At 39.5% G+C, this 26,765-nt stretch overlaps 1 protein-coding gene across 1 annotated transcript; it reads left to right on the top strand.

The window, feature by feature from the left end:
- LOC114026362 (charged multivesicular body protein 1b-2) lies at nucleotides 1-26,765 on the top strand. The gene is made up of 8 exons (XM_027840045.1): nucleotides 1-173; nucleotides 14,371-14,468; nucleotides 18,941-19,087; nucleotides 20,816-20,884; nucleotides 20,970-21,077; nucleotides 23,537-23,580; nucleotides 23,842-23,914; nucleotides 24,688-26,765. The coding sequence occupies exons 1-8, from the start codon at nucleotides 158-160 to the stop codon at nucleotides 24,730-24,732; spliced, it is 600 nt and encodes a 199-aa protein (XP_027695846.1). The 5' UTR covers nucleotides 1-157; the 3' UTR covers nucleotides 24,733-26,765.

The raw sequence follows: 26,765 nt of genomic DNA, 5'->3' as shown, positions 1-26,765 counted from the left end.
CAGCAAAGCCGGAAGTGGGTTCCCCAAACAAACGGGAGGCGCTGTTGGTTCCAGGCGAGTGGAAGCGCTGGAGCTCCGGTGACTTGCAGCCTACGGCCCGCGCAGCTCCAGTGCCTTACAGCCACCCACCAGCACCCCCAGGAGAAACGGCTGGACCATGTCGAACATGGAAAGTATCCTTTCCCTTGGAGCGGGCGGGTGTGGAGAGGGTGGAGGGAAGAAGGCTCTGCCGGTGCGGCCTAGGGAGCAGAGCTGGGAGCTGGGTGTGGTAGGGCGGGGTTGCTGGGAGGTGGGGGTGGGGCGGGAGGGGGCCCGAGTAGGGGCCAGCACTGACTGGGAGTCTGCGGCCGCGGCCGCTCCTGGGTCTGGGTCGGCGCCGGCGCCTGCTGAGTGCCTTCTCCGGGAGCCGCCGCCTCTGCCTTCCTCTGTGCCCCGGCGCAGGTAGCTAGGTAGGCAGGCAAGGACGGACGGAGGGAGATCGAGCGAACTCGAGCTGAGACGCTTTGGAGTCGCGGGACGGACGGGCTCAGGAAGAGTCCTGATCTCTCCCCCTCCCCTAAACCCCCCCCCACACCCCCTGGGCTCCGACTCCGGGCCCTGGTCCAACTGGCCCCAGAGTCTCTGCTCGTTTATCAAGTGATTGCGGGGGGGGGGGGGGGGGAGGGGGGGAGGACAGTGGGAAACTTCCAAGGACTCGAGGCTGGGGTGTGCTTTGGGAACGCGGGGCCGGCTGATCTGTATCTTGGGAACTGGCTTTCCTCACCCCACCACCCCCTTTCCTTGTTTGCGGTCGGCAGTGAAGCCAAGAGTGCTCTGCCCAGCCACCCTCCCCTCCCCTATACGCCGCGTGCGGTCGGTGGGGGAAATAGTCTAGTTTGTTGTTGTTTTTTTAAACACATGAAGCAACTTGGACTTCGAGTTCCTTTGAGTGCCACAGTTCCTCGGTTTTACCTCCATGATCACACCTCCCCCTAAAAGATAAATAAATAAATAAATAAATAAAGTGCAGATGCAAAAGAGATTAGTTTCTTCAGAACTTTCCTCCCGGGTCTCTATGTAGGCCATGTCTAATAAAGTCAAGTATGTCACTGTCAACCGTTCCGGAATACGCATGGGGCTTTGGGATAATTCCTTAAAGGGTACTTCGGTTTCGATTCCTTGTTGGCACTTGATCTGAGAGACCGTGTGGCCTAACTAAACTGCCCGAGGCAGTGAGTTGGGAAAAATAGACATTTTGTCCCTCTGAAACAGAGTGACTTTTTTCCAAGGTGAATTGGTGACATAGTAAGCTAGCTTGGCTTGTTACCACTGTAGGGAAACCAGGCAACATCTAGTGTAGGCGATTGCAAATTGTTTCTTAGATCCGGCCTACAGCATTTAACCCCATTAATTAACGAGATTGACCTGTAGGTAGATAGGCATTGGTGAGAGGTGGAATCGAAATCAGACAAGGAAACTGGTGACATCACCAGGCCCTGTACCGGCCCAACTCAAACCAAACCTCTGCTCTAAGTTAATGAGAAACTGCAAGGAAAAAGTCATATTACAGTCAGGGTGGATGATTCAAAAGTGTACTTTCAAGTTCTGGGACTTTTAAAAGTGACTGGGCATGTTAAAGGTCTTCCCGGGATAGCTCTGAAAAGTGTAGTGATATTTGGTATCCCTTTTCCTCCCAGTTATGGGGAAGATATGACAGTGGGTGCTTTATCACATTGGTCAATGCAAATGACTTTTTTAGCTTTATTTTGCTGCTCCTAGGCCAGGCACCTGTTTTGGTTTCCATTTTTTGGAAAAGTATAGTTTCTCAATACTCTCAGATTTAATAATACTGTTGTCAGGAGTTGAATATATAAAATGGCTTGTTAACTTTCCTTTGTGTCTAAGGTAAATAGGATGAAAGTCTGACTTGATTCGGACCATCTGGCAATGATTATTTCCCTTGGGTTATTTTCTGTTGAATCTGAGCCCTTTAATTGGTTCATATGGAAAAAACACATGACTCAGACCTATCTTTCATAAATGGTTAACTTGAACTGAGATTATTTTTTAGTAATATTTTTAATCTACTGCCTTTCTGAAATGCAAAGAATGTGTCTTGTAAGATTAAATGTGCTTACAAGTTTCTTTTATCGTAGCTATTTTATTTAGGTCAGTTTGGAGATTTTGTTTTCTTTGTACAGAACTCTCATTTCATAGGTTTTTGAAACTCCTGGAAATGTTTCTCAATCCTTGCAGATTGGCAGCTTTTCTGTGACATATACACCCAGGTCTTCCTGACTCCAAGGCCATCCCTCTATCCACTAAGATATGCTTCTCAGGACATTTAACCTTGTGATAATGCCAAAATGTACAAATCAAAAATCATCTTGAAATTCAGTTCTGAGTACATTGCTTGGTTTGTAGGTGCTTCCTCGTAAAGGAATTAAAAAGTGGAAATGATGCTATGAACCCATTAGGAACCAAAAAAACTCATACATATAAGCCACCTAATCCACTCACCGATCTTATTCCTTTCCTTACCCAAATCTGGCTTTGTGTCTTTGGTTATTTCTTGCAGTTTGAATAGCAGAAGCAATTCTATGGCCAACCTGATAGCTCCCATTCAGTGCTATACAATATTTTCCTGAAAAGCTTTTGGAAAAGTGAGTTGTCATAAAGCAGATCTATCTGTTTAAACCTCTTATAATTGACATTGTCACACAAGTGAGCAAAAGTTGTGAGAAGTGCCTACCACTGTATCTTCAGGTTAGTAAGTACATAGTTAATGTCTACTGAATTGAAGTGAAGCTGTTATTGTTATCATGATTGGAAGGGAAAGGAATGGTGGCCTATATAGTACAATTTCCACTTACCGGATCTCCAGTTTGCCCCTGTTCTTGCTGTGAGTTACATGGTGATATTTCTTCAGCTCTGCTATGTAAATAGTGTGTGTCATGGAGGAAGGAGCTGTGATTTTGTCAGTGTAGGGAATTCTCAGTGTGAGGATTTGTTCCATCAAGCAGATCAAAACCCATCTGTGATGTACTAGATGAGTCCCAGGGAGTTAACTAAAAAGTGGTATAGAGTGCAGAAAGGACTGGACTTGAAGTCAGGAGAACCTGGGTCCAATTCTTGCTTCTGCTGTGGGCTTTGTGCCCCTGACCAGATCATTTAACCTCTCTGAGCCTTACTTTTCTCATCTGTAAATAAGAATTATTGTAAAGATCAAATGATATAAATGTTAAATGTTATGATGGCCCAAGACAGTCAGAGATCAAGTGTTTACTGATTTATACAAACTTATGTAAACAGAAGTGAGTTGAACCAAAAAAAGAATTTGTACAGTGACCATAATAACATAAAGGAAACATTATCATAAGACTCAAAAACTATTGTCAGTGCAGAGACCACTCTTGGCTTTGGAAGACTGATGATAAATACATGCTTCCTACCTCTTGGCAAAGTATGATGGAATAGAAGTGCAGAAAAGGACATTCATATAGACCTGGCCAAGGTGATATTTATTTCATTTGACTCTACTTATTAGTTACAAGAGAGAGCTTTTTAGGAAGGGTTGGAGAGAATTGGTAGATGGTAATGGTACAAAAAAAGAAGAAAAGGAAAAGAGCATCAGAGATTTAAAAAAAAATACAGGAGAATAGAAGGAAGTTCAGAAGGAGGGAAGGAAAGGGGATAAACATTTATATAGTACTTACTATTTTTCACCCATTATGCTGAGCCCTTTATAAATATATTATTTGATCCTTACAACAACCCTGCAAGGTACGTGCTATTATTGTCCCTATTTTAGAGATGAAGAAACTGAGGAAAACAGGAGACAGGCAAGCAGGGTGTTTTTATTACTATTGTATTAAATTTAATATAATAACTACATTTATATGACATTTATTATGTGCCATACACTGTTCTAAGCCCGTTACAGATATTATCTCATGTGGTCCTCACAACAGTTCTGGGAGGTAGGTGCTACTATTCTCCCCATTTTACAGATCTGAAGAAACTGAGAAAGATGAGTAACACAATACTTGTCAAGGGTCATACAGCTACTGAGTGCCTGAGGCTGAATTTGAAGTCAGATCTTCCTTACTCGGGCCCAGCACTCTATGCACTATGCCACCTAGCTGCTAATTAAGTTTAATATACGTTTAAAATATGTATAACAGAAGTTCAGTTTTATATGCCATCCTGTTCTGTGTGTATTTAAATGTTCGTGTTAGCTGACATATAGATTCACGTTTTATAAGGGGACCGCTAGGTGGCACAGTGGATAGACCACTAAGCCTGGAGTCAGGAAGACCTAAGTTCAAAACTGACCTCTGACACTTAGCTTAGTGACCCGGAGCAAGTCACTTAACCTCTGTTTGCCCCCAGTTTTTCATCTGTAAAATGGGTAGAATAATAGCACCTACCTCCCAGAATTGTTGTTAAGGACCACATGAGATAATAATTGGGAAGTGCTAAATATTGCCTGGAACATATTAAGCACTATGTAGATGTTAGCTGTTATTATTTTTTTAATGTTTTTAAGACCAGGCTGCTAACCCAAGATCACATAGCTAGCTAGTGTCAAAAGTGGAATTTGAACCTAAATCTTCTTGAGTTGAAGCTTACCACTCTTAATTGCCTTTCTGCCTCTAAATATATACATACATTGGAGAAAGGTCTCGGGTCTTACTTGATCTCAGTCCATCTAGATAAGTTTAATAGGGACACAGACCAGAGAAAGCACACATTGTACAGGAAAGAACCTTTTAGAAAATTTGTAACCAAATCCAGAGTACTGTTCAAATGGGATCATCCATCGTGATATAGAAATAACTTTGATAGCTAGAACTATTTTTGGAATACTTGCTTCAGTTGGGTTTTACTATATACTATCTGTTGAAAGGAATCAGAAGGAAATATGTGTAAAAAGTACCTAGAGGCTTTTAGCCTTTTGGTGTTGTCTTTGAGTATTCACTACAGTGATAAGAGACTAGAGCAAATGTGGGGTGCCTGAAGGGTAGGCCTTTGAGAAACTGCTTTGATGCCATATTGTTGTCCTATCAAGTTAACTTTAGGTTTGCAGTCTAGGAGGGAAGCTAGAGCAGAGTCCTCTGTCTCGGTCATCGTTACAGAGCTAATTGTTAGCAGCAAATATCTGAGTCTGTGTGTTATTTGCCAAGCATTGTAGAAAGAAGGAAATATGAGTGAGGACGGTTCTTGCTGTAAAACAGGTGTCAGGCTAAGCTGGTCCCCACCAAACCAGGTTAAAATGTCATTGGGAAATGTTTAACAAAATTTGAAGAAAATATAATACAACATAGGTAATGTTGATTTGTGGTTTTCTAGGGATCCATTTCTATTTGAGTTTGACACCACTGCTGTAAAAGCACTTCTAATCTAACTAAGGAGGCAGTATACATACTTTTGTAAAGAGTGACAATATAAGAAGTCATACCAAGTGCTGAGTGAGTAGTATTGACTGAATGGCCTCAGAGTTGGAAAGACCTGACAAATGAGAAGTGTTTAATAAATATCTGTTGATCAATTGAAGGAAGGAGAAATATCTGCTAAGACCTAGACTAGCACCATTGGCTCATTCTGTAGTCACCTAAATAGCTAAGGGAGAATGTTACTGCAATCTATGATAACATTGACTAGTATGCTGAAAATGACAGTGTTTGTAATGATACCTTGTCATTTGAAATAACATAGCAATACTACCAAGTGAATGTCAGAATAGCTGAGACTTTTAGGGAAAGATAAACATATTAGAATAATGTGGTTTGGGGCAATAATATCAATACTTGGCCTAGCCAGTGGGATGTCAGATTTTATAAGAAATATTAAGTGGATTGGTAAGGAATACTTATGGTACTTTATTTGGCACCTTTTGCAGAGCATTTCTCAATAATTCAGTATGAAAGTTAAAATTTGAGTCTGAGAATAGTTGACCTAAATCTGATATCAGCATGGTTCTTTTGTTCAGTAATGACTCTTCAGTCCTTCTCTCTCTTTAAACTTCTAGCTTATCTCCACACCCACACAGGGAGACAGTTTCAGGAAATAAGAGGAAAAAGGAAGTAAAGATGTATACATGAAACCTCTTTCCCCTACTCCTGTATGTGCAACCTGTATGGAAACTGGTGGGACGGAGTTGTATGGAGAGAACTGTTAAGAGGCATTCTACCATTTCCTACCATATTGACTTCTTCTGAACCCCATTCCATTTCCTGTTCCTTTTTCTTCTCCCTCCTCCTTTCCTTTGACCTGTCAGTGACATTCAGCATTTCTTAGGCCTTCTTTTGACACTGGAGACCACAGAGATTGTTAATTCTTACCTTATTGGGTTCCCATAATTTCTTTCCACTCGATAATACACTTTCTAATTCAGAAATGGGGAAGTGAAAATAAACTTTCTAGCAGAGTAATCAGTATAACGAAATTCCACTTCAAGAATCAGGTTGACTATTCCACTTAAAAAGCCACTTGACCAGCAGGGCTTTTCTACACTTGAGGAATGTGCTAAACTTATAACAAGTTAAAGACCAATAGCCCCATTGGGGTACCCCCTGTAGTTCTGTCTACTTCATCAGACAACAAAGCAAAGCAGGGGATCTGTCCTCAAAGGGTCTCAATCCAATTTAGAGAAAGAAGCATTCTGTTCCTTGCTAGTCCAAGTTTTTGGCCTCCTCTGGTACCATTCTGATGTGAGTCCACTACCTATTTATGTTATATAACCTCAACTGGACCCTCACTGCTGCTAGGCAATCCTCCATATACTTCCCTTATCAATTCACTATCCCACTTTCCACAGCAGCTCTTCCAGACATTTTCATCTCTCATCAAACCTCCCATGGCTCCTCTTCCCCCTATTCTCAAGCTGAGAACCTTGACTCATATTTTACAGAGAAAACAGTCTATTCACCATGAACTCCCTCTTCTCCACTCTTTAACCCTTGTCTCACATGATGAAGTGGCCTTACTCCTTATCAAGGGTAAACCCCTTTCCTTGTTCAAGTGATCTCATTCCATCCCATGCCCTCCAATGGATTGCTGCTCTGTTATCCCATCTCACTTATTTTCGATTTCTCCCTCTCTACTGGCTCATTTCCTGCTTCCTACAAACATGCCCCTGTTTCCTCTATCCTGAAAAAACTTTTTAAAAAAATTTTTAAATTATTTGTTTTTAGTTTTCAACATTCATTTCCATAAGCTTTTGAGTTTTAAATTTTCTTCACCTCCCTCCCCTCCCCAAGATGGCATGCAATCTGATACAGGCTCTACTTATATGTTCTTATTAAACATATTCTGAAAAAACTTTGACTAGATCCTTCCATCCCTGTTAACTATGGTCCTATATGTCTCCTGCCCTTTGTAGCTAAACTTCTCAAAAAGGTCATCTACAATTAGTTGCTTCCCCTTGCTCTTCTTTTCACCCCTACAATCTGACTCCTGACCTTATCATTCTATCAAAACTATTGTCTCCAAAGTTACTAATGATCTCTTAGTTGCCAAATCCAATGGTCTTTTCTCAATCCTTATCCTCCTTGACTTCTCTGCAGTTTCTGACACAGTTGATCAGTCTGTCCTTGATAGTCTCTTCTTTCTAGATTTTCTCTCTCTTGGTTCTCCTACCTATTTGACTGCTTTTTCTCTGTCTCCTTTGCTGGATCTTCTTCCAGATAGTGCCCTCTAACTATAGGTGTCCCTCAGGGTTCTGTCCTGGGCTGTCTTCTCTTCTTCCACTATTCTACTTCAGTTGGTGATTTCATCAGCTTCTGTGGATTTATTTACCGTCTCTATGCTGATGATTCTCAAATCTGTCTCTCCTGCCCCAGGGTCTCTCTAATCTCACATCTCTGACTGCCTTTCAGACATCTTAAACTGGATATCCAGTAGATACCTAAACTTAATACATCCAAAACAGAACTCATTATTTTTCTCCCAAACCCTCCCCCCACATACCTTCACTATTACTGTAGAAGATAACACCATCCTCCTAGTTCCTTAGACTCACAGCCTAGGGGGTCATCCTGGACTCCTCGATATCTATCTCTCGCCACCACCACCACCCTTCCAAGCTATTGCCAAGGCCTGTCGATTTCACCTTTGTAACATCTCTCTAATAGGCCCCTTCTGTCCTCTGATGCTACCATCACTTTGGTACAGGCCTTTGTTACCTCATGCTTTGATTATTACAATAGCCTACTGGTGGGTCAGCTTGCCTCAAATCTCTCCCCACTCCAGTCCATCCTCCATTCAGCCACTAAAGTTATTTTCCTAAAGCACAGGTCTGATCATGTCATGTCACTACTCAGTAAACTCCAGTGGCTCCTTATTGCCTCCACGAACAAATACAAAATGCTTTTTGATATTCAAAGCCCTTCATAACTTAGCCTCCTCCTACTTTTCCAGTCTTCTTACCCCTTACTCTTTGACACATACTCTTGAATCCACTGACACTGGCCTCCTGGCTGTTCAGTAAACAAGATACTCCATCTCTTGGTTCTGGGCATTCTCTCTGCTCTCCCTCTTCTGCTGTGACTGCTGACCTCCCTGGCTACCATTAAATCTCAACTAAAATCCCACCTTCTACAGGAAGCCTTCCCCAACCCCTCTTAATTCCAGTGCCTTCCCTCTGTTAATTATTTCCTGTGTATCTTGTGTATAGCTTGCTTTGTATATATTTGTTTTCACCTTGTCTTTCCCATTAGATTGTAAGCTCCTTGAGGGCAGGGACTGTCTTTGGCTTCTTTTTGTGTTTAGCACAGTGCATGGCACATAGCAGATGCTTAGTAAATATTTATCAATTTATTTGGTAATTTAATCAGTTTATTTATCAATTTATTAATTTATCAATTGATCGATAGCATAGTTCCAGGGACTCATTGATAATTCTGTATCCTGTATCAGAAGAAACACTTGACTGAGAATGAGGGTGTCCAGATTCTGTTTCAAGTCATTAAAACTCTTTATCCTGCCTAGCTCACAAGTTTGAAAGTCATTGAGATGACAGCTGTGAAAGCAAAAACTCTTAACAGGCAGGTCCAGTAGCAGCCCATTTATAGGGTAGTCAGACTTCTGAGAACTGGAATCATTCAGGACAGGACCTTGAGCAGTTTCTGTCTTTGGGCCTCAGTTCCTTATCTGTAAAACAAGAGAGTTGGGCTAGAAACGCTAAGGCCCAGAACTTTCCCTCCTCATCTCAGCCTCCTGGCTCCCTTCAAATCTCAGCTTCGGTTCTCCCTTCTACAAGAAGCTTTTCTTCACCCTAATGTGTTCCCTCAGAAATTACTACCCCTCTGCCCTGTCTATAGCCTGTTTGTGCATGCTTGTTTGCATATTGTCTCCCCCATTAAACTGACCTCCTTGAGAATAGGGATTGCTTTTTTGTTTTGCCTTTCTTTATATCCCCAGCATTTAGCACAGTGCCTGGCACTTAGGAAATGCTTTTATTGACTTGTCTTGACCTGACTTCTAGCTTTAATAGTCTATGGTTGGAGTAAGGTCAGAGAATCAGAAAGGGAAGAAAAAAACCTCTGAGCTGTTATAATAAAACCCAGTGCCTTGATGCCCATGTACTTTAATCTGTCAGAAAAGCCCCGAGGCCACCATTTGGAGCTTATTGACTTTCACTTTATACACAATTCTAACAACCTTGCATATTTGATTTCTCAGACCACATTGCCATTAGAAGAAGGAGTGACCAAGGCAGGCATAGGGACGGCTGACAGCTTGACGTCAAAGAAAGAGACAAAAAAATTGCTGTAGTGCAGCATAGCAAATTAAGTGATGGTGGTAATGATGACATGGGGGTATCAAGCAAAGGTCAGACTTTGGTACACCCTGTTTTAAGGGATGAAGGAAGTGGAATATATTCACGGAAGACTTTGATTTAAAATGGCTTTTTAAAATGATACTTTTAAAGGATATGCTTCAGTTATCTGGAAAATTCATTTCTGTGGAAGACCTGGTTCCCTGGGGAATGGGAAGTAAATGAAGTGTTACTGTAGTAGAAAGCCAATGAATTGGTAGAAAAATGACTTTGGAGAAATAGAATTTCACTCTACAGCTAAGGGGGGGGAAACATCACTAGTTGCATAGCCCAGACAGCTACAGTGCTAATGTTTCTCTGGAGATCAACCTTATGCCCACAAACAGAAACAAAAGAATCCTATCTGACTGAAAGCTAGCTTTTTACACTTAGATACTTTCTGTACACATGGGGTTGAATTCTCTAATGACTGACACTATTGAAATCAGCTTCCTTCACAGAAGTTCTTACTATGGCATAGCAAAAACAAAAAACCAAACTTTGCTGCTGCCAAAAATAGCAATAACTCACAGCTACCAAATGGGGCTAGTTAACCAAGCCTGTGTCTTTTATCTAGTTCTTCTTGCTATGTATTTTGGAACTTTTAGTTGTAGGTTTCTTAACTCCTAGACTAGTTTTCTATTCAGGAAAATTGTGCTGCTTTTATCATACTTCAGAATAGTTTAACCTTCTCCCTCATCTGCTAATGAAAAACTTACTTTAGTAAACAGCTGACTTCAGTGGACCAAGAGAATCCAGCAAAAAAGCCCTGAGTTTAGACTGTAACATGTTTCAGTGTTGCTTTTTCCTTCTTGAAGTGACCCAGGGCTTGTAGAAATGGACGGAATTTTCCTATTTGCCTAAATGCTTTTATCACCAAGATGCCTAGTCTTAAAATCTAGGCTAAGTAAATTTAGGATTACCCTTCTTAAATTGTTAGAGTCATCTAGACCATTTTTCTTTCTTAAAGTGATGTTTGTTCTGGCTTTGGGATTGCTCAGATTGTTTATCCATGTGAAGGAGAAAGAAGGACTCTAATGATGGAGTCTGGCTGCCTGACCCAGCTGCATTTGATTTAATCGATATTCCCATGATACTGTATTTTGCTAATCATTGATTGTTACATTCTGTGAAGTACTTTGAATAGTCAGAATGTTTTTGCTGCCAGCCAAGGTCAATTCCTTTGGAAACCAGATTCATTATGATCCTTGAAACTGTAATTCCTAAGTCTGTTCAAGAGCATGAAGTATTAAAATGCTTGTTAAAACCCCAGCACTCAAAAGAGAAAATGACTCCCCTCCTGCAGACAGGACCTTAGCAATAATCTGATTATGCTAATAAATGGATTATCTGATCATAGGGCTACTGTTGAAAAACAAACACCGAAGAATTGGCTTACTTTTCACTTTTCAGCACCCTGTGCAGGTAGGCCCCCTTGAATTTTCAACACAGTCAATTAATAATCAACTTCCTTCACATAAATACCTAATTTGGTCAAAGTGAGGGAAACCCACTTGTTATATAATACCTTGCATGTAGGTATTCAATAAAAAAAAATACGTATATTTGCATTGCTATTAGTTTGCACAATTATGTAAACATTTTAGTTCTTTTGAAAGGATACAAATAGCTCTATGCCTTTTGAATGAAGGATTTTAAGATAAAAAGTAATAGATTGGGTATGTCCAGGTTGGACATTGTTGGATACCTGTTCAACAAAGTTGTGCAAATCTTGGGACAGAATAAAACCTTGAGGAATTTAAAAAGGGAAGAACTCCAGGTCTTACATATCCTGCCAAAGAGGGTATTCCCATTCTTAAGTGTATCTTGGCTATAAATTAGAAAAAAGATCAGTGGGGAATGATGGAATGAGGAGAAACATCTCCTGATAGGTTGGAATGCGTTGTGACTTTGATCTGACTGTTTCTCTACTGTGTGAAACGGATGGTAGTTGAAATCATTGCCTAAAGCTTACAGATTCCAAGATTTGACTCTTGAGAGATTCACTCTGTTACTTCTGGCATCAAAGCAGGTCCTGTTATACCATTTGAGAAGAAGGGAGTCACCTCTGTGCTGTAATGAGGCATTGACTTGGGGCTGTAGTCTAAAATGGTCATTAAAAATATTTGCGCAATAGTTGTTAAATGATGATTATGGACCATTTTAAAAGAGATTTAGTTCAAGTATTTAAATGGCAACTTGATGCCACTTGTTAACATTCTCCTCATATATAGATTCAGTTGTTTTTGGTAGCTAGGGACAAGGTGTTAATATACCTTCTGCTTTCCATAGCAAAATTTTCTTTCCGAAACAGTGATAGTGAAAAGAAACATTGACCTAGAAGTTCAGAGACCTATTTTCCATCCCCATCTTTGCTCTTGACTAGCTTGGTGACCTTGAACAAATCACTTAAACTCTTTATTTCCCAGTGTTGTTCATCTGTAAGGTGAACTAGAGATCCTAACACTGAAAAGAAAATTTGACCTTATGGGTATTACCGAGATTTGATGTGATGGAACCTCTACCTGGAGTCTGGTTCTGGAAGGGCACACTTTACTTAAGAGGAACAGAATAGGTGAATGGTAAGGGAGGAAATCATAGTAGCCCTACGAAGATGAGAAAATTTAGAAACTTGAAGGGAAGAATATTTAGATGTGTTTATCAGCCACATACTGTAGACCAATGGTATCATACTCATATAGAAACAGATCCCTATAGATGCATATTGACTCAGAACTCCACAAACTAACATTGTCTAGGTTGTACCGTATTTTTATTTATTTTGTTAAACATTTCCCAGTTACAATTTAATCTGGTTCCACACTCTGCTGAAAATTTGACACATCTGGTACTGAATGCGTAGCCTGAAAGAAGAGGTGGGTAAAGAGTTCATGAAATAAATCACATGCCTGGCACAGGGGCATGAAATAGTATCGATGGATGACTTGAATTATCTAGACCTCTGGAGCAATCTCCATGCCAAAAGAAGAGTAGTTGATAATTTCTTGGCTTGCCTTGCACTCTTCAAATCAGTAGAGGAACCAGTGAAGGTTGCTGCTGAGCTGGGAAGGATAGGAACTTTGGGGAAAAGTGACATTTCCATCTCAGAATTTGTGATAGAGGAGAGGAAAATTGGGCATAGGCTGACATTCACTCTAGGTTGTAGGAATCAGGGTAGGCAGAAAGGAAGGAAAGAGGCATTTATTAAGTACCTGCTATGTGCCATGCATTGTGCTAAGCCCTTTACAAATATTATTTGATCCTCACAAGAACCTTGGGAGGTAGGTGCTCTTACTATTCCCACTTTACAGATGAGAAAACTGAGGCAGACAGATTAAGTGACATGTGCAGGTCCCACAGCTAGCATGTCAGGGGCCAAATTTGAACTCGGGTCTTCCTGAGTCTGGGCCCAGCACTCCAGCCATTATACCATCTAGGGCCTGGATCTGTGATTTCATTGATATAGGAAGCTCCTGAATGAGAAAACTCTCTTTACCAATACAGGTTAGCAAGGTCTCTACAACTTGAGTTCAGAAATAAAATAAGATAGGATCTTGTAGACTGAAATTCAACAGGACAACTTGGCCCAAGAGGAATGAGAAACTCACAACAAAATGCAGAAAAGTGGATGTAGCATGGTTCTCTAAGATTAGCATAAGGAGTATGAAGCTCTGCATAAATTGAGGCTGGTTGCAGACCTATTAGGCATGCTGTGAGAGGGGGAGGATTTTGTTTTAGCGTGGCTTAGACTAGATGTCCTCAGAGGTTCCCTTCCTATGACATGTTTCTGTGTTTTAACTTTATATCCTCAGGGACTGGTGTAATACCTTGTGTATTAATAAATGCTGCTTAATAAATGTTAGTTGAATTGAATAAAAGACTTAATCAAACTCCTGTGGATTATTAATATATATTAATTTGAGTGAAGTTTTATCATGAGTTACTAAGTGGTCTGCCATTCAGTTAATGATGAGCATTTAACCAAAAATCTTAGGATAGCTTTGCTCTAACAAACTGAGATAACTTCTGTAGTGCACTTGTGTCTTTATATCTTGAAATGGTTAATACATCTTCCCAAAATGAAGTATTTATTCCTAGGGAGAGTTGAATTGAAAATACCTAATTGAATAGGAAGTTTATAGTCTTTACCAGAAGATAAATTTGTTCTTTCTTGGAAAACCAAAAGTATATTGCCTGTCTTTTGAGTGTGAAAAGGGAGAAAATAAAATTTCATAGTATTAAAAATCATTATTTCCTTTAAAAAACAAAACCTTTCCTATTCTGGAATTAAAACTAAGAAATGTGCCCTTTTTTCCTGCTTTTTGTTTCGCACTTCATTTTAAACACCACACTAACATGTATCTGCCTTATGTAATTGGCACATTTTAAATGGCAAGGTCATCACATCCACAATTCTTTGAAGTGATTTCTCTGGGCTTGCATTTGGTAATGCACATGCATGCAGTTCAGGGCAGGGACCAGGAAATTTCCTTTTCTCCTATTCCTCCTTTGCCTGGCTGGCCTCCTGGGAGCAATGCCTTTTTTTAAGAGCCTTAATATATATGTTTTAGAACACCTGTTTAACCTGAAGTTTGCTGCAAAAGAGCTTAATAGGAATGCCAAAAAATGTGATAAAGAAGAAAAAGCTGAAAAGACCAAGATTAAAAAGGTGAGTGTAATTTTTAAATTTTACACGTATGGCTCCTATGAATTATGAAACAAATGTCATGGGAACATTATTGATGCTTGTTGTCTTTTCATCAGTCATTTCCTACCTCCCCCCATCTAGATTGAACTTACCTTGTTAGAAAGAAAAACAAATAAGCTAAAACAGGTAATAAAGAGACTACATGTGACAGTGAATATGATATTTTGACCTCTCTGCTATGAAGGAGGAGCTTTGTGACTCATCTCTTTTTTGGGACCTTCACTGGTTTTTGGTTTTTGGTTTGTTTTTTTCCCGTTATCCAGCTCCCTTTTAATGACTGAGTTTTTGTAGTCACTATATGTTCTCTCTTGGTTGTGCTTTCCTTGTTCTACATCATCAGTTCATGCAACTCTGCCCATGTTTCTCTGAATTCTTCATACTCCTCATCTCTTACTGTAATGTAACTAGCATTATACCATAGTTTCTTCTAGCTGTTCCCAAATTGATGAACATCTACTTTGTTTCCATTTTTTTTTTGATTCTACAGAGTGTTCCTACAAATGTTTTTGCATTTATTAGCCCTTTTCTTTGGTGATTTCAAATGAAAACCAAATGGTTAGAATACTTCACTACTCCTCCAACAGTTTATCAGCATGCCTTTCTTCTTGTAGATATTCCAACATTGATTGTTCCTGTAGCTTTGTGTTTCTGCCAATTTCCATGTTGTGAGGTGAAACTTTGGTTGATGAAATGTGCATTTCTCTTACTATTTGTGATTTATAGCATGTTTTCTTGAAGTCATTGTTTTCCAGTCTTCTTTTGAAAACTATTCATAATAATTAAAATGCAGATTAAAAACTCTCAAATTTTGACTAACCACCCAACAGCTTGGGCAAGATGATAGAAGATGGTAGTAGTCAGTATTTAAGGGGTGAGTTGTGGAGAGATAAGCATACATAGTGGAGTTGTAAAGTGGTTCAGCAGTTCTAGAAAGAGATGTGAAGCTAAGAAAGTGACTAAAACAGCTATATTCTTGGACCAAGAGATCCCATGGGTTGGCATATGCTCCAAAGACAGAATAGCAAAAAGAGAAAGAAAGAGAGCATAAACTAAAATACTTATAGCAGCACTTTTTTAGTAGCAAAGAGCAGGAGACTAAGTAGATGCTGACCAGTTGGGAGATGACTGAACAAATTATAGCATGTGAATGAATGGAATATTATTGCACCATAAAAAACAGCAAATATAAGGAATGCAAAGAAACATGGGCAGACTTCTGTGAACCAATGTGAAGTGAGATAAGCAGAGCCAGGAAAACTGTACGCAGTGACTACTATATCATGGTAAATGGCAAGAACAACAAGAAGAGGAAAAGAGTGGAATGCTGGGCAGTTATAGTCATCATATTTGGCTCCAAAGAAGAGAAAATGGGCCTCCTCTTCTAGGAAGAGCTTGGGGGACTATGGGTGTGGAAGATTGTGTATACTGCCAGGCCCAGTTGACACATTGGTGAGTTTTGTCTTTTTTACTCCTTCTTATGAAGGATGACTCCCATGGTATAGAGGAAATGGGGAGACGTATATTTGAACATGAATACTATGTAAAAACAAACAACATTTTTTAAAAACTTCATGTTCTTTGACTACTTCTATTGATGAAGGACTCTTGCTGTTATAAAATTGTGTCAGTTCTGAGGTTAATATCTTTTCTGAAAGACATAGACAACTATTTTATGCAAGTATCCATTTCTTCCCTGGCCTTCTATACTTCTTAAATACCACAGTTAATATATTTGATTACATTTGAAAACAACCTACTTTATCTAAGATATCTGGCCTGGGCTTTTCTTGGTATTCTTTACTAGTCATTATGTTATAACTCTTCGAAATGAGTGCACTAGAGGGGCAGTTAGGTGGTGCAATGGATAGAGCGCTGGCCTTGGAGTCAGGAGGACCTGAGTTCAAATCCGGACTCAGACACATAACACTTACTAGCTGTGTGACCCTGGGCAAGTCACTTAACCCCGAATGCCTCACCAGAAAAAAAAAAAAAGAAGGCAACAAAACAAAATGAATGCACTAGATATTACCCTTTTGGCACCATCCGTAACTAATCCAGTGTTAGCTGTGCTCAGTTGTTTGTATAGGTGATATTAAACAATTACACATACCTTAGGTTGGAGAATAAGCCACTCTGAATGTATCAGAACTGTCCTCTTAACTGGGATGATGGTAGGAAAATCAAATTTAGAAAAGGAAAACTTTGCAGAGTGGTGAATTTGAAGCACATTTTCCACATACCATTGTTGAGTTAGGATTTTGTTCTTTCAAAGAAAACAAAACAAGAAACAAGTTTACCTTTTGGTCAGAGGATAAGCATGGAAAGTCCTACCGGATATGTGAGTGACTGTGTGTGTGTGTGTGTGTGTGTGTGTGTGTTCCTGTGATTGAACCAAAGGGCTTACACTAGTGTTTCATTGAAATGAACTAGGAAATTTCCATTATGCCAGACCATAGGTCCGGTGACAATAGAACAGTGAAGTGTAGTCTAGGTCTTTGTCTGCAGTTGAATTCCTCTCTGGAGTAGGCTGTTCACTCAGAGGCCTAGGTCTATGTCTAGGGTGCTGTATTGCTGTTCTGTCATCTCCTCCTACTCATCTGATATTAAACATGGCTTTGCCCCCCATTTCCTCTGTTCTCTACCTCTAGCATGTGTTTCAGTACTATATGTATCACAGTATAATTTGGCAGGCAAAAAAAGCTAATGAAATCTTAGGCAGCATGGAGAGAAGTATAAAGCTGAGAACTAGGAAAGCAATTGCCCTTTCTTCAGACCATGTCTAGAGTATTGTGGTCAGTCGTGGGCCTGTTTTCAGGAGGACATTGATCTGGAGAATCTGGAGAAGGCTAAAGGAGAATAAATAACCAGGATGATGAAGAGCCTTGTGATGATGTCATACATGAATCATTTGTAGAAACGGGGTGTTGAGAGAAGAGACAGACTAGTGGGAACATGGCAACTGTGTTCAAGTATTTTGAAGGACTATCATGTGAAAGAGGGATTAGCCTTGTTCTGCTTGGCTTTAGAGGGCAGAACCAGGTAGCAGCAGGTGCATGATGGACGCAAAGAAGCTACTTTGGGCCAGATGTCAGGAAAAATTTCTTGCATTGGAACTATCCTGAAGTGGAACAGTTGGTCTCTGAAATCATGGCTTCTTCTTCACTAGGGGGCTTCAAGCAGAGATATATGTGGCCTCGAGGCCTCAGGTTCCCCACCCCTGGCTTAGATCCTAGGCTGATAGGTTTCAGGCTGGAAAGAATCTTCGAAATCATCTATTTTAACAGCATCATTTTACATTTGGGAAACTTGCCAGGTAGTGAGTAGTAAGTATCAGAGGTTAGATTTAAACCTAGAATTTCTGGGTCCTTTCCTTCATACCTTGGTCCCTTACAAATTTGAGATTATGTGATTACCTTCTTGCAGTTTGTCCAGAATGACAACTTCTGCATTCTGTGGTCTCTGCATGCTCTAAGACCTCCGGCTGTTTCTTTCCAGGATTCTCTGGTTGCTCTCAGCATGCCATCTTCCCTGATAGGATTGTGAAATAGGAGAGATAGCTTCCTGGCTTCCACCTCAGGGAGCCTGGGGCTATTGGAGCAGCAGCTCCTGCTGCTAAAGCCCTCCCTGCTTCCAGGGGCCTTCATCAACCTGGGAACTCACTAATACCCAGCTCTGACTGGGAACACTGATTGTACAATCAGGAAGAGGTGAGAGTATTAGTGGTAGTTAGGGATTTCTTTTAAAGTCTTTTTCTTTGTCATTTTAGATAAGTATATAGGCTGCTTTAAGTGGAGCTTAATAACCACAAGACCAGCAGTTTAGGATGATGAGTTCTGAAATGCTTTAATATTCCCAAAGTACTTTCTTCCCATCAACCCAGTGGAGGTACACATATTACAAGTATTTCCTCTCTATTATAGTTAAGGAAAATTGAGCCTTAGTAAAATTAAGTGACTGGTCGTACAAAAAGTGTTGAGACTCAAGACCAAGTCTCCAGACTCCCAAGGCTGGTGCTCTTTGCCTGCATCACAGTATTTTTCTCTTATTCTCTAGCAGTTGACAATTTTAGTCAAAGGTTGCTAACCTTTAAAGCAGCTTATTTTTAAATACAGATTCTGTACCGATTTTAGATAGTTCTCTCTTCATGGGCAGCAAGGTGGCATAGTGGATAGAGTGCCAAGCCTGGAGTCAGAAAGACCTGAGTTCAAACCTGGCTTTAGTTACTTACTATCTGTGTGACTCCAGGCAAGTCACTAAACCCTGTTTGCCAGTTTCCTCATCTGTAAAATGAACTGGCAAGAAAACCCCAAATGGGGTCACAGAGTCGAACATGACTGGAAAATGACTGAACAACAGTTTCTGTTCTTAACGTGTGTATTTTGTTATATGTGCCTTAACTTTCCCATAGTCACCTTTTTATAATTTTTAAATAGGCCATTCAGAAGGGCAATACAGAAGTTGCACGAATACATGCTGAAAATGCAATCCGCCAGAAAAACCAAGCAATTAATTTCTTGAGAATGAGTGCTCGGGTAGATGCTGTAGCAGCTAGAGTTCAGACAGCTGTGACGATGGGCAAGGTAAGCAATCTGCTCTCTGAGTGAGGGTACCGCACTGTCAGTATTGGGAAGATGCTGAAAACTCTTGGTGGACAATTCCTAACCCAGTTAGAAGTTTGGAGATGCAAAATCATTTTCCTTTTAGCACTACCTGGCTTCTTTATTTTCACACTGTAACCAGATTCTGTTACTTTGAGAATATCCAGTTTTGTATCATTATAACCTCTAGTTTTTCTTTCCTCAAAAATAAGTGGAAGGGAAGAAAACTGGAAATTAAGGGCTACTATTGGAATACTATTTCGTACTTGTTATTGTTAATATTTCTCTCATAGTCCTGGCAATGTATTGCTTTTGCAAGGACCAGTTTCGATAAGTATAGAGAGACAAGCTGGCCACTGTGATGAATTCTTTTGCCATGGCAACTCACAAAAACAGAAAATGGCTGCTTGCGCAGGGAAGGCAACAAAGTGGCAGAGAGGAGGTCTGAGAGGGTCTCAAGAATCACAGGGTTTTTAGACAGTCTTATGCGTGTGGGTTCCAAAAGTGTGTGTACTTCCCAGTCATTTAAAAAAAAAAAAGAGGTTTAAGTTATACTTAGGCCTTTGGAACACCCTGTATTGAAGTACTGATACTCTGAGATAGGAGCAGAAAACAACATGTCACAGTGAATAGAGCCAGCTTTGGAGTCAGAGACACCTCCATTTAAGTCTTGTCTGCAACAGACTGGCTGTGTAACCTTGGGCAAGCTGTTTTAAGTTCTCAGGGACCCCATGTAACTCTAAATTTCCTCACATTAATGAAGTAAGTCCTGGCCCTTCCCCCTTCCATTTTCCTACCTTTCCCCCCCCCCCCCCCAAAAAAAAGCCTTGTCCAATTCATTTGAACTAATACTGCAGGAACTGAGTCATATCGGTTCTGACATTCTTGCTATAAATGGAGCCAGAAGAGACAAGGAAGTTGCAGCTAAATGAGAGGATGGTTCATAGGCTGCTCTTGGAGAGGCAAATCAAGTGATTTCATTATGTGTTCAAAGGCAACAAAAAATGCCCTTCCGTGGGGTCATTGGGGTAAGGGACCAGAATGTACTAAAGGCAAATTTGTAGCAAAAGGAGTGAGGTAGGGGGCAAGAAGGAACTGGTAATGGTATGCAATGTGCAGGGGTCAAGCAGCAAAGGTTTGGAAAATTTCGTGATGAGATTGAATGTGACATAGAGCAGCGGTGTCAGACATATAGCCCCCAAGGAACCAAATCAGATTCAAATGTAATTGGGAAATATTTAACAAAATAAATAAAAAATGTACATAATGTTAGTAAGTGGTTTTCTAATTCAATGTGCAGCCTGCAGGGATCCTTATGTATGGTTTAATCCCCCCTGTTTCTTTTTGAGTTTGACATCACTGTTCTACATCTCTCACATCTATCCTCCTCTCTCCACTCAGATGGCCCTAAACCTAATTGAGGTTTTCATCGTTTACCAGTGTGGACTATTGCAATATATCCTCCTTAACTGATCTCCTTGGTTTGTGTCCCCTTTCTAATCCATATTCCCAAACCACAAATCACTCCCTCATGTAAAAATCTTCAGTAGTTCCCTCCTATTTCTAGGATAAAATACAGAGTCCTCAATCTGTAAATTTAAAATGAGGTAAACTTCTCTGTAACCTAAGTCATTAGAGGAACCTTTGCAGAATTGGATGACTGGTTCCACTGTGGATTGGTGAACTCGTTGTTTCTTATTCTGTTAATAGGTAACTAAATCAATGGCAGGTGTAGTTAAGTCTATGGATGCTACATTGAGGAGCATGAACCTTGAGAAGGTAAAGAATTTAATTCTTTAATATTTTAATTATATTTCTAGTTCATGTGTTTTCCCCTTGATCATCTCTCTCTCTCTGTTTATAGATATCTGCCTTAATGGATAAATTTGAACACCAGTTTGAAACATTAGATGTTCAAACACAACAGATGGAAGATACTATGAGCAGCACTACAACACTAGCAACTCCCCAAGTAAGCAGAACGACAAATATGCTGGGAAGTCAGCTGCAAAATCAGGCCCTCTCGGATACCCACCTTGTCCTTTTGAACACAATTACCCTTGCAGACATTACCTTCTAGACCCCAAACCCTCCCTTCTTCCTAACTTCCCCATTAGTATTGAGGGTACCACTGTCCTCCAAGTCACCCAGGCATGCAAACAAGGTGTCATCCTCCACAAACCCTTCATAACCCTCGTCCTCCCACCTTTCCAGTCTTCTTAAACTTTCAACCCCCATCTCACTCAGCCTACGCCCACTTATTCTGCAATCCAGTGACTTTGGCCTCTTTCCGGTACGTAAGACTCAGCTCCAGGCATTTTCTTTGGCTGTTCCCCCTACCTGGAATGCTCTACCTCATCATCTGAATCTCCTAGCTTCTCTGGCTTCCTTCAAGTCCTAGCTAAAATCTCACTTGTGCAAGGAGCCTTTCCCAATCTCTCTTAATGTTAGCGCCTTGCCTCTCTTGATTATTTCCATTTTACCCTGTATATAGCTCAGTCCTGCATAGTTGTTGGCATTGTGTTTGTTCGCTTAGACTGTGAGCTCCTTGAGGGAAGGGACTGTCTTTTCCCATTCTTTGTATCCCTAGCACTTAGCGTAGTGTCTGGCACATAACTGACACTTAATAAGTGCTTATAGGCTGCTGAACTGAGACATGAATGTATAGTCAATTACAGGCTTGATTCTGGTTCAGAAAATTCATACTGTTTCTAATACTGTTTCTAGTCCAATTGCTTGGATAAAGAGCAGCCACATCAAAGAAATAGAATCTTGCAAATCAATTTGCCTGTAGGTGAACCACAAACAAAATGTTGTGAGTTCAGAATATCCAAATAGAGAAATGTTTTCTTTATTTTTAAACAAAAATTGCCTTTTTAAAAATAATTATGCTGAAATAATAGAGGAGTAAAACTGGATACCCTCAATTGGAATTATTTTTCTCTGCATTCTGCTTTTATCAAAAAGAAGCAAATACTTAAGAAGCAAGGTTTATGTTTAGGGGTTCTTTTTAAATAAAAATACAGGGTACTCCCATCAACCTTTTGTCTTGTATCCATCCATGCATATAATAAAATCACAATTCCTTTTCAGAGGGGGCAGCACAGTATGGTGTAGTCGACAGGGTATTGAACTGGAAGTCAAGAGTTCTAGTCCCGTCTCTACTTCTAACTCATCGTATGTTCTTGGGCAAGACACTTTTCCTCTCTGGGCCTCTTTGTTCATCTTTAAAATGAGAGGGAGCATGATGGAAAATGCTATCCACATCCAAAGAAAGAATATGGAGTTTGAATGCAGATTGAAGCATACTATTTGCTCTTTTTTTTCCTTCTGTTGTGTTTTGTTTCCTCTTTCTGGTGGTTCCTCCTATTGGTTCTAATTCTTACCTACAACATCACTAATGTAAAAATATGTTTAATAGGAATATATATCTATAGCCTATATCAGATTGTGTGCTATCTTGGGGAGGGAGGGGGAGAAAAATTTTAAATTCAAAAGCTTATGGAAGTGATTGTTGATGATTCAAAGTAAATTAAAAATTAAAAACAAACAAACAAAATAATAAAATGAGAGAGGGAGGGTTAGTCTTAGCTGATGTCTCAGGCCCCTTCCAGCTGCAACATTTCACAAAAAGGAAGACCCTAAGATTCCACAGGATCCCATGTCACTAGAGAGATTGAATTATGTCCAGTAGACTGGACGGGAAAGTAAACTCATTTTATCTTTTAGAAATGTTTTTCAACTCTGTATCCTAACTCTGTCCCTTCCTTTGTGATCCTGGACAAGTGATTTAACTTCGGTGGGCCACAGTTCCCTTATCTATGAATTGAGGCTAAACTAGAAGATCCTCTAAGGTCCCTTTTCTCCCACTCTAAGATTCTAATGGTCTTAAATTTAATACAAAATTGTTGATGGGTGATTAATTCAACTAAAAAACACCTGTTTGCTGAAAATTCATATATTTGGTAAATGTTTTGACACTCATTTTAATTTTATTCTTCTGTATATTAAAAGTTAATGTGATACTTGAACCAATTGGCAGTAAAAATGGATACCACCAATTTCATTTTTTAAGTAGAACTCATGTTTTACAATCAAGTTGCAACACAGTTCTAAAAATTCCTTGTTCCAGAAAAATTGATTTTAGTAAAAGATATAACTCAGAAAACAAGATATTATTTAAAATAAGATGTCAAAATGTAGTCAAGGTTGCTTGTATAGTCGTATTTTAAGGTTTCTCAAATTACCATTAAGGGAAATGATATACTGAAATGATATAGCTCCCCCTGGTGGCAAAAGTTAAATAATGCTTTCTAAATGGAAGGCTTGCTTTGAAAATTATAGATGACAGTCCACCTTAAAGGTAGATATGACTAGAATAAAGAAACAGTCATAAATACTACTGAAAAAGCAATCTTTTTTTTCTTCTAGAACCAAGTAGATATGCTCCTTCAAGAAATGGCAGATGAAGCCGGGTAAGTATGAGCCAGGACTCTATTTTAATAGCGTTAAAATTAAATCAAGAGTCAGGTAAAACTATCCTCGGAGAATATTTCTATGATTTTTCTGTTTTCATGAAAATGGTAAATTGCATAAAAATCAGGATGGAGCATTTGTATTTGCATTTGAGACCATATCTAAATGATTACTTAGAGCTTAACATAATTCAGTGTTCTTATAAGCCTGATTCTGTTTGTTTGTTTGTTTGTTTGTTTGTTTGTTTTTTATAATTACAGCCTTGATCTCAACATGGAGCTCCCACAAGGTCAGACAGGTTCTGTTGGTACAAGTGTTGCTTCAACAGAACAGGTAAATAAATACTGGATTGTAGCGTGATTGAATCCAGCTTGAATGATATTGCTTAAGGCCTTTAGGAAATGTAGAAATGCATGTATTTCATTTTCATCAGTGTGGTGTCATGTGACAGTTAAGTAAAGCGGGCCTTTGTCTCCTTTCCAAAGTCCTCCCATGCTTCATTTGCATGTACATTTGAAATCTAGATTGAATTTGTTGCTAATGGTGTAGCTGCATCTGGCCTGTTAACAAATTTCTCTAACCTTTATAAAAGTTCTCTTAAGCAGGAGTTTTTAACCTTTTTTGTGTCATGGTTCCCTTAGGCAGACTGGTGAAGCCTGTGGACCTCTTCTCCAAATAATGTTTTTAAATACATAAAACCAAATATATATGATTACAAAGGAAACCAATTCTATTAAAATAAAGATGTAATTTTTTTTTCCCCATCCAAGTTTGTAGACCCTCTCCCCCTCCTGAATTCTCTCCAAGAACTCCTTGGGAGTCCATGGACCCTAGGATAGTAGTTCCATCTTAAAGTATCATTCAACAAGCATTTATTAATAAACAAGTCAATCAACATTTATTTAAGCACCTCCTATGTGCCAGGCACTGTGCTAAGCACTGGATAAAGTTATAAAACTTTAATGTTGACCTTACAAATACATTATAGTCATTTTGGACACACAGTTTTAAATATTATTTAAAATGTGAGCTATTTGCGATGTGTGTGTGGTTTTATGTCTATAAGAATCATGAGACTTAGTGACTTGAAAATTTGCCTCTTCCAGGATGAACTATCACAGAGACTTGCCCGCCTCCGTGATCAAGTGTAACACAAAGAACTTGATGCTGCTGTTCACTACACTTACTTCTGAAACCTCCTGTGTATGCATGTGTCTGTGGGCTGTGTGTGTGTGTGTGTGCATGTGCATATGTGCGCATGTGCGTGCATGCATAGATATTTATGGAATGTTCAAATATTCTTGGTAGAACAAAATACTTTGGGCTTGCAGTTCTTTACAAATATGATAAGAAGTTCAAGGGAGCTTGAGCACTCTTACTAGACTTTTGTAGTTCTGAACAGTAGAGGTTGAAATGTGAAGGATATCTTCTACATGCCTCTTAGGTTGAAACTAGAGTTTAACTCATTCTTTTTGAAACATCTTCGTTAAACATTGAGTTGAAATTCTAGTACCACACTACTTCATCTCCTGTTTAGAATTATTAGTTATTAAGTTGAAACATTTTAAATCCCATGTTCTTTTTATCTTCACAGAACTGAAATGTTTAAGAAAAAAAAAAGTAGGAATGGAATAGGGCAAGGCAATCTTTCTCTCTCTCTTTCTCTTTCACTCATTTGCTCACGTGGCCCCATACACATCATTTACTACTTTGGGATGAACAGTACTGTGTTTATGTTGGTCTGCTTTTAGTCTGTATTCATATTTTAAGCTTAGATTACCATAGGCATTTTCACACCATATTGTGACTTCTGGTGTGTGTGTGTGTGTGTGTGTGTGTGTGTGTGTGTGTGTGTGTGTGTGTGTGTGTGTATGCATGTGTGTGTGTGCATGTGCTTGTGTGTTCTCTAAAATCTTCACGAAATAATCATCTTCACCCATAATTGCCTGGAAAAAAGTGACACATTACTTCATTTGCAGGAAAGATTCAAACTAATTCCTATTTGCTATTTGCAAGATCTGGTAGTTAACTCACAGCCATATTTGGACTTCCATACTTCTGTCTCTAATGAAATGATAAAATTGAGAGATTGTCTTGTCAGATTTTTATTAGCCAATATTTTTATGTTAATTTACATGGAACTCTTACCATGCACATTCCCAGGGACTGTTGTTGATTCATTTGGGGAAAATCCTGACCTGTTGTTTTGTTTTAAATAAGAATTTCGAGAACAAAGAAATCAGTAGTGCTTTTCTTGAAACTAAATGTGTTTGTCCAGTATATCTTAAAGCAGCACCTCGTTATTCATTGGGGCTCTTAAGTGGATCGGGAAATTTTGAATTTGGCCATACAAGCAACATCAACACTCATCTAGTCAAGTGGAAGTTAAAATAGTTTGAGGGTATTTGGGGTAGGAGCAGGATGCAACTGAATCACTGAACTTTGTTGCCCAGGTGTCCATTCAGCCTCTTAGAATGGCCGGTTTAGTTTATTAAAATGTGCAATTTTAACATGTAGCTATGATGTTTTAATTTAGTAGTCACCAAATGGTGGCAAAATAGTGAGTTACTAATACATTGTAGCAAGTATACAAAAGGAGGTTGAATGAGCACAGTGATTTGGGGGAGGGGAAGTTTATCCTCCTAATGAAAGATTTCCCCATAAAAGAATTCCATTGCTGTTCTTTTGTTTTGTTTTTTCATAAGAAAGTTTTATTGAGGAATGATTCTCCCTGTTGTGAGTCACGAAGGCATTCAAAGTGCAATTACAAGAGCCTTTTGCCAGACCTTTCTTAGCCAAGTGTTACCCATTCGTCCAAAGTATTTTCCACTGTGAATGAGTGTGTTTGAATCAAAAATATATGAACAAGTAAATGCAATGAGAAATAACTGCGTTGTTTGTTGAGCACTAGGCCCCGTGTATCCGAGTTTCTTGGTATGTGACTAGGATGTTTCTGTCTCTGTGTGGATAGCCTGCATTTTGTTGAGAGGGATGCTTTTTTTCTCTGTATGAAAGTGGTTGGTGTGTTTGTTCCTATTGAAATATTCTAGGGAGCCAGAGAAGAGAATTATCACAGACCGAAATGCCTATGAAGTAGAAACTCTCCTTCTTTTCCATTGTTGATGTATGTAACTTGGATAAAAAGATTATAATTAAAAATCTGTTAACTTGTGGATACCTCTTA

Source organism: Vombatus ursinus, unplaced genomic scaffold (assembly GCF_900497805.2).
Source record: "Vombatus ursinus unplaced genomic scaffold, bare-nosed wombat genome assembly UNPS02004691.1, whole genome shotgun sequence".
NCBI lineage: Eukaryota > Metazoa > Chordata > Mammalia > Diprotodontia > Vombatidae > Vombatus > Vombatus ursinus.
This window is presented reverse-complemented; position numbering and strand designations above follow the sequence as displayed.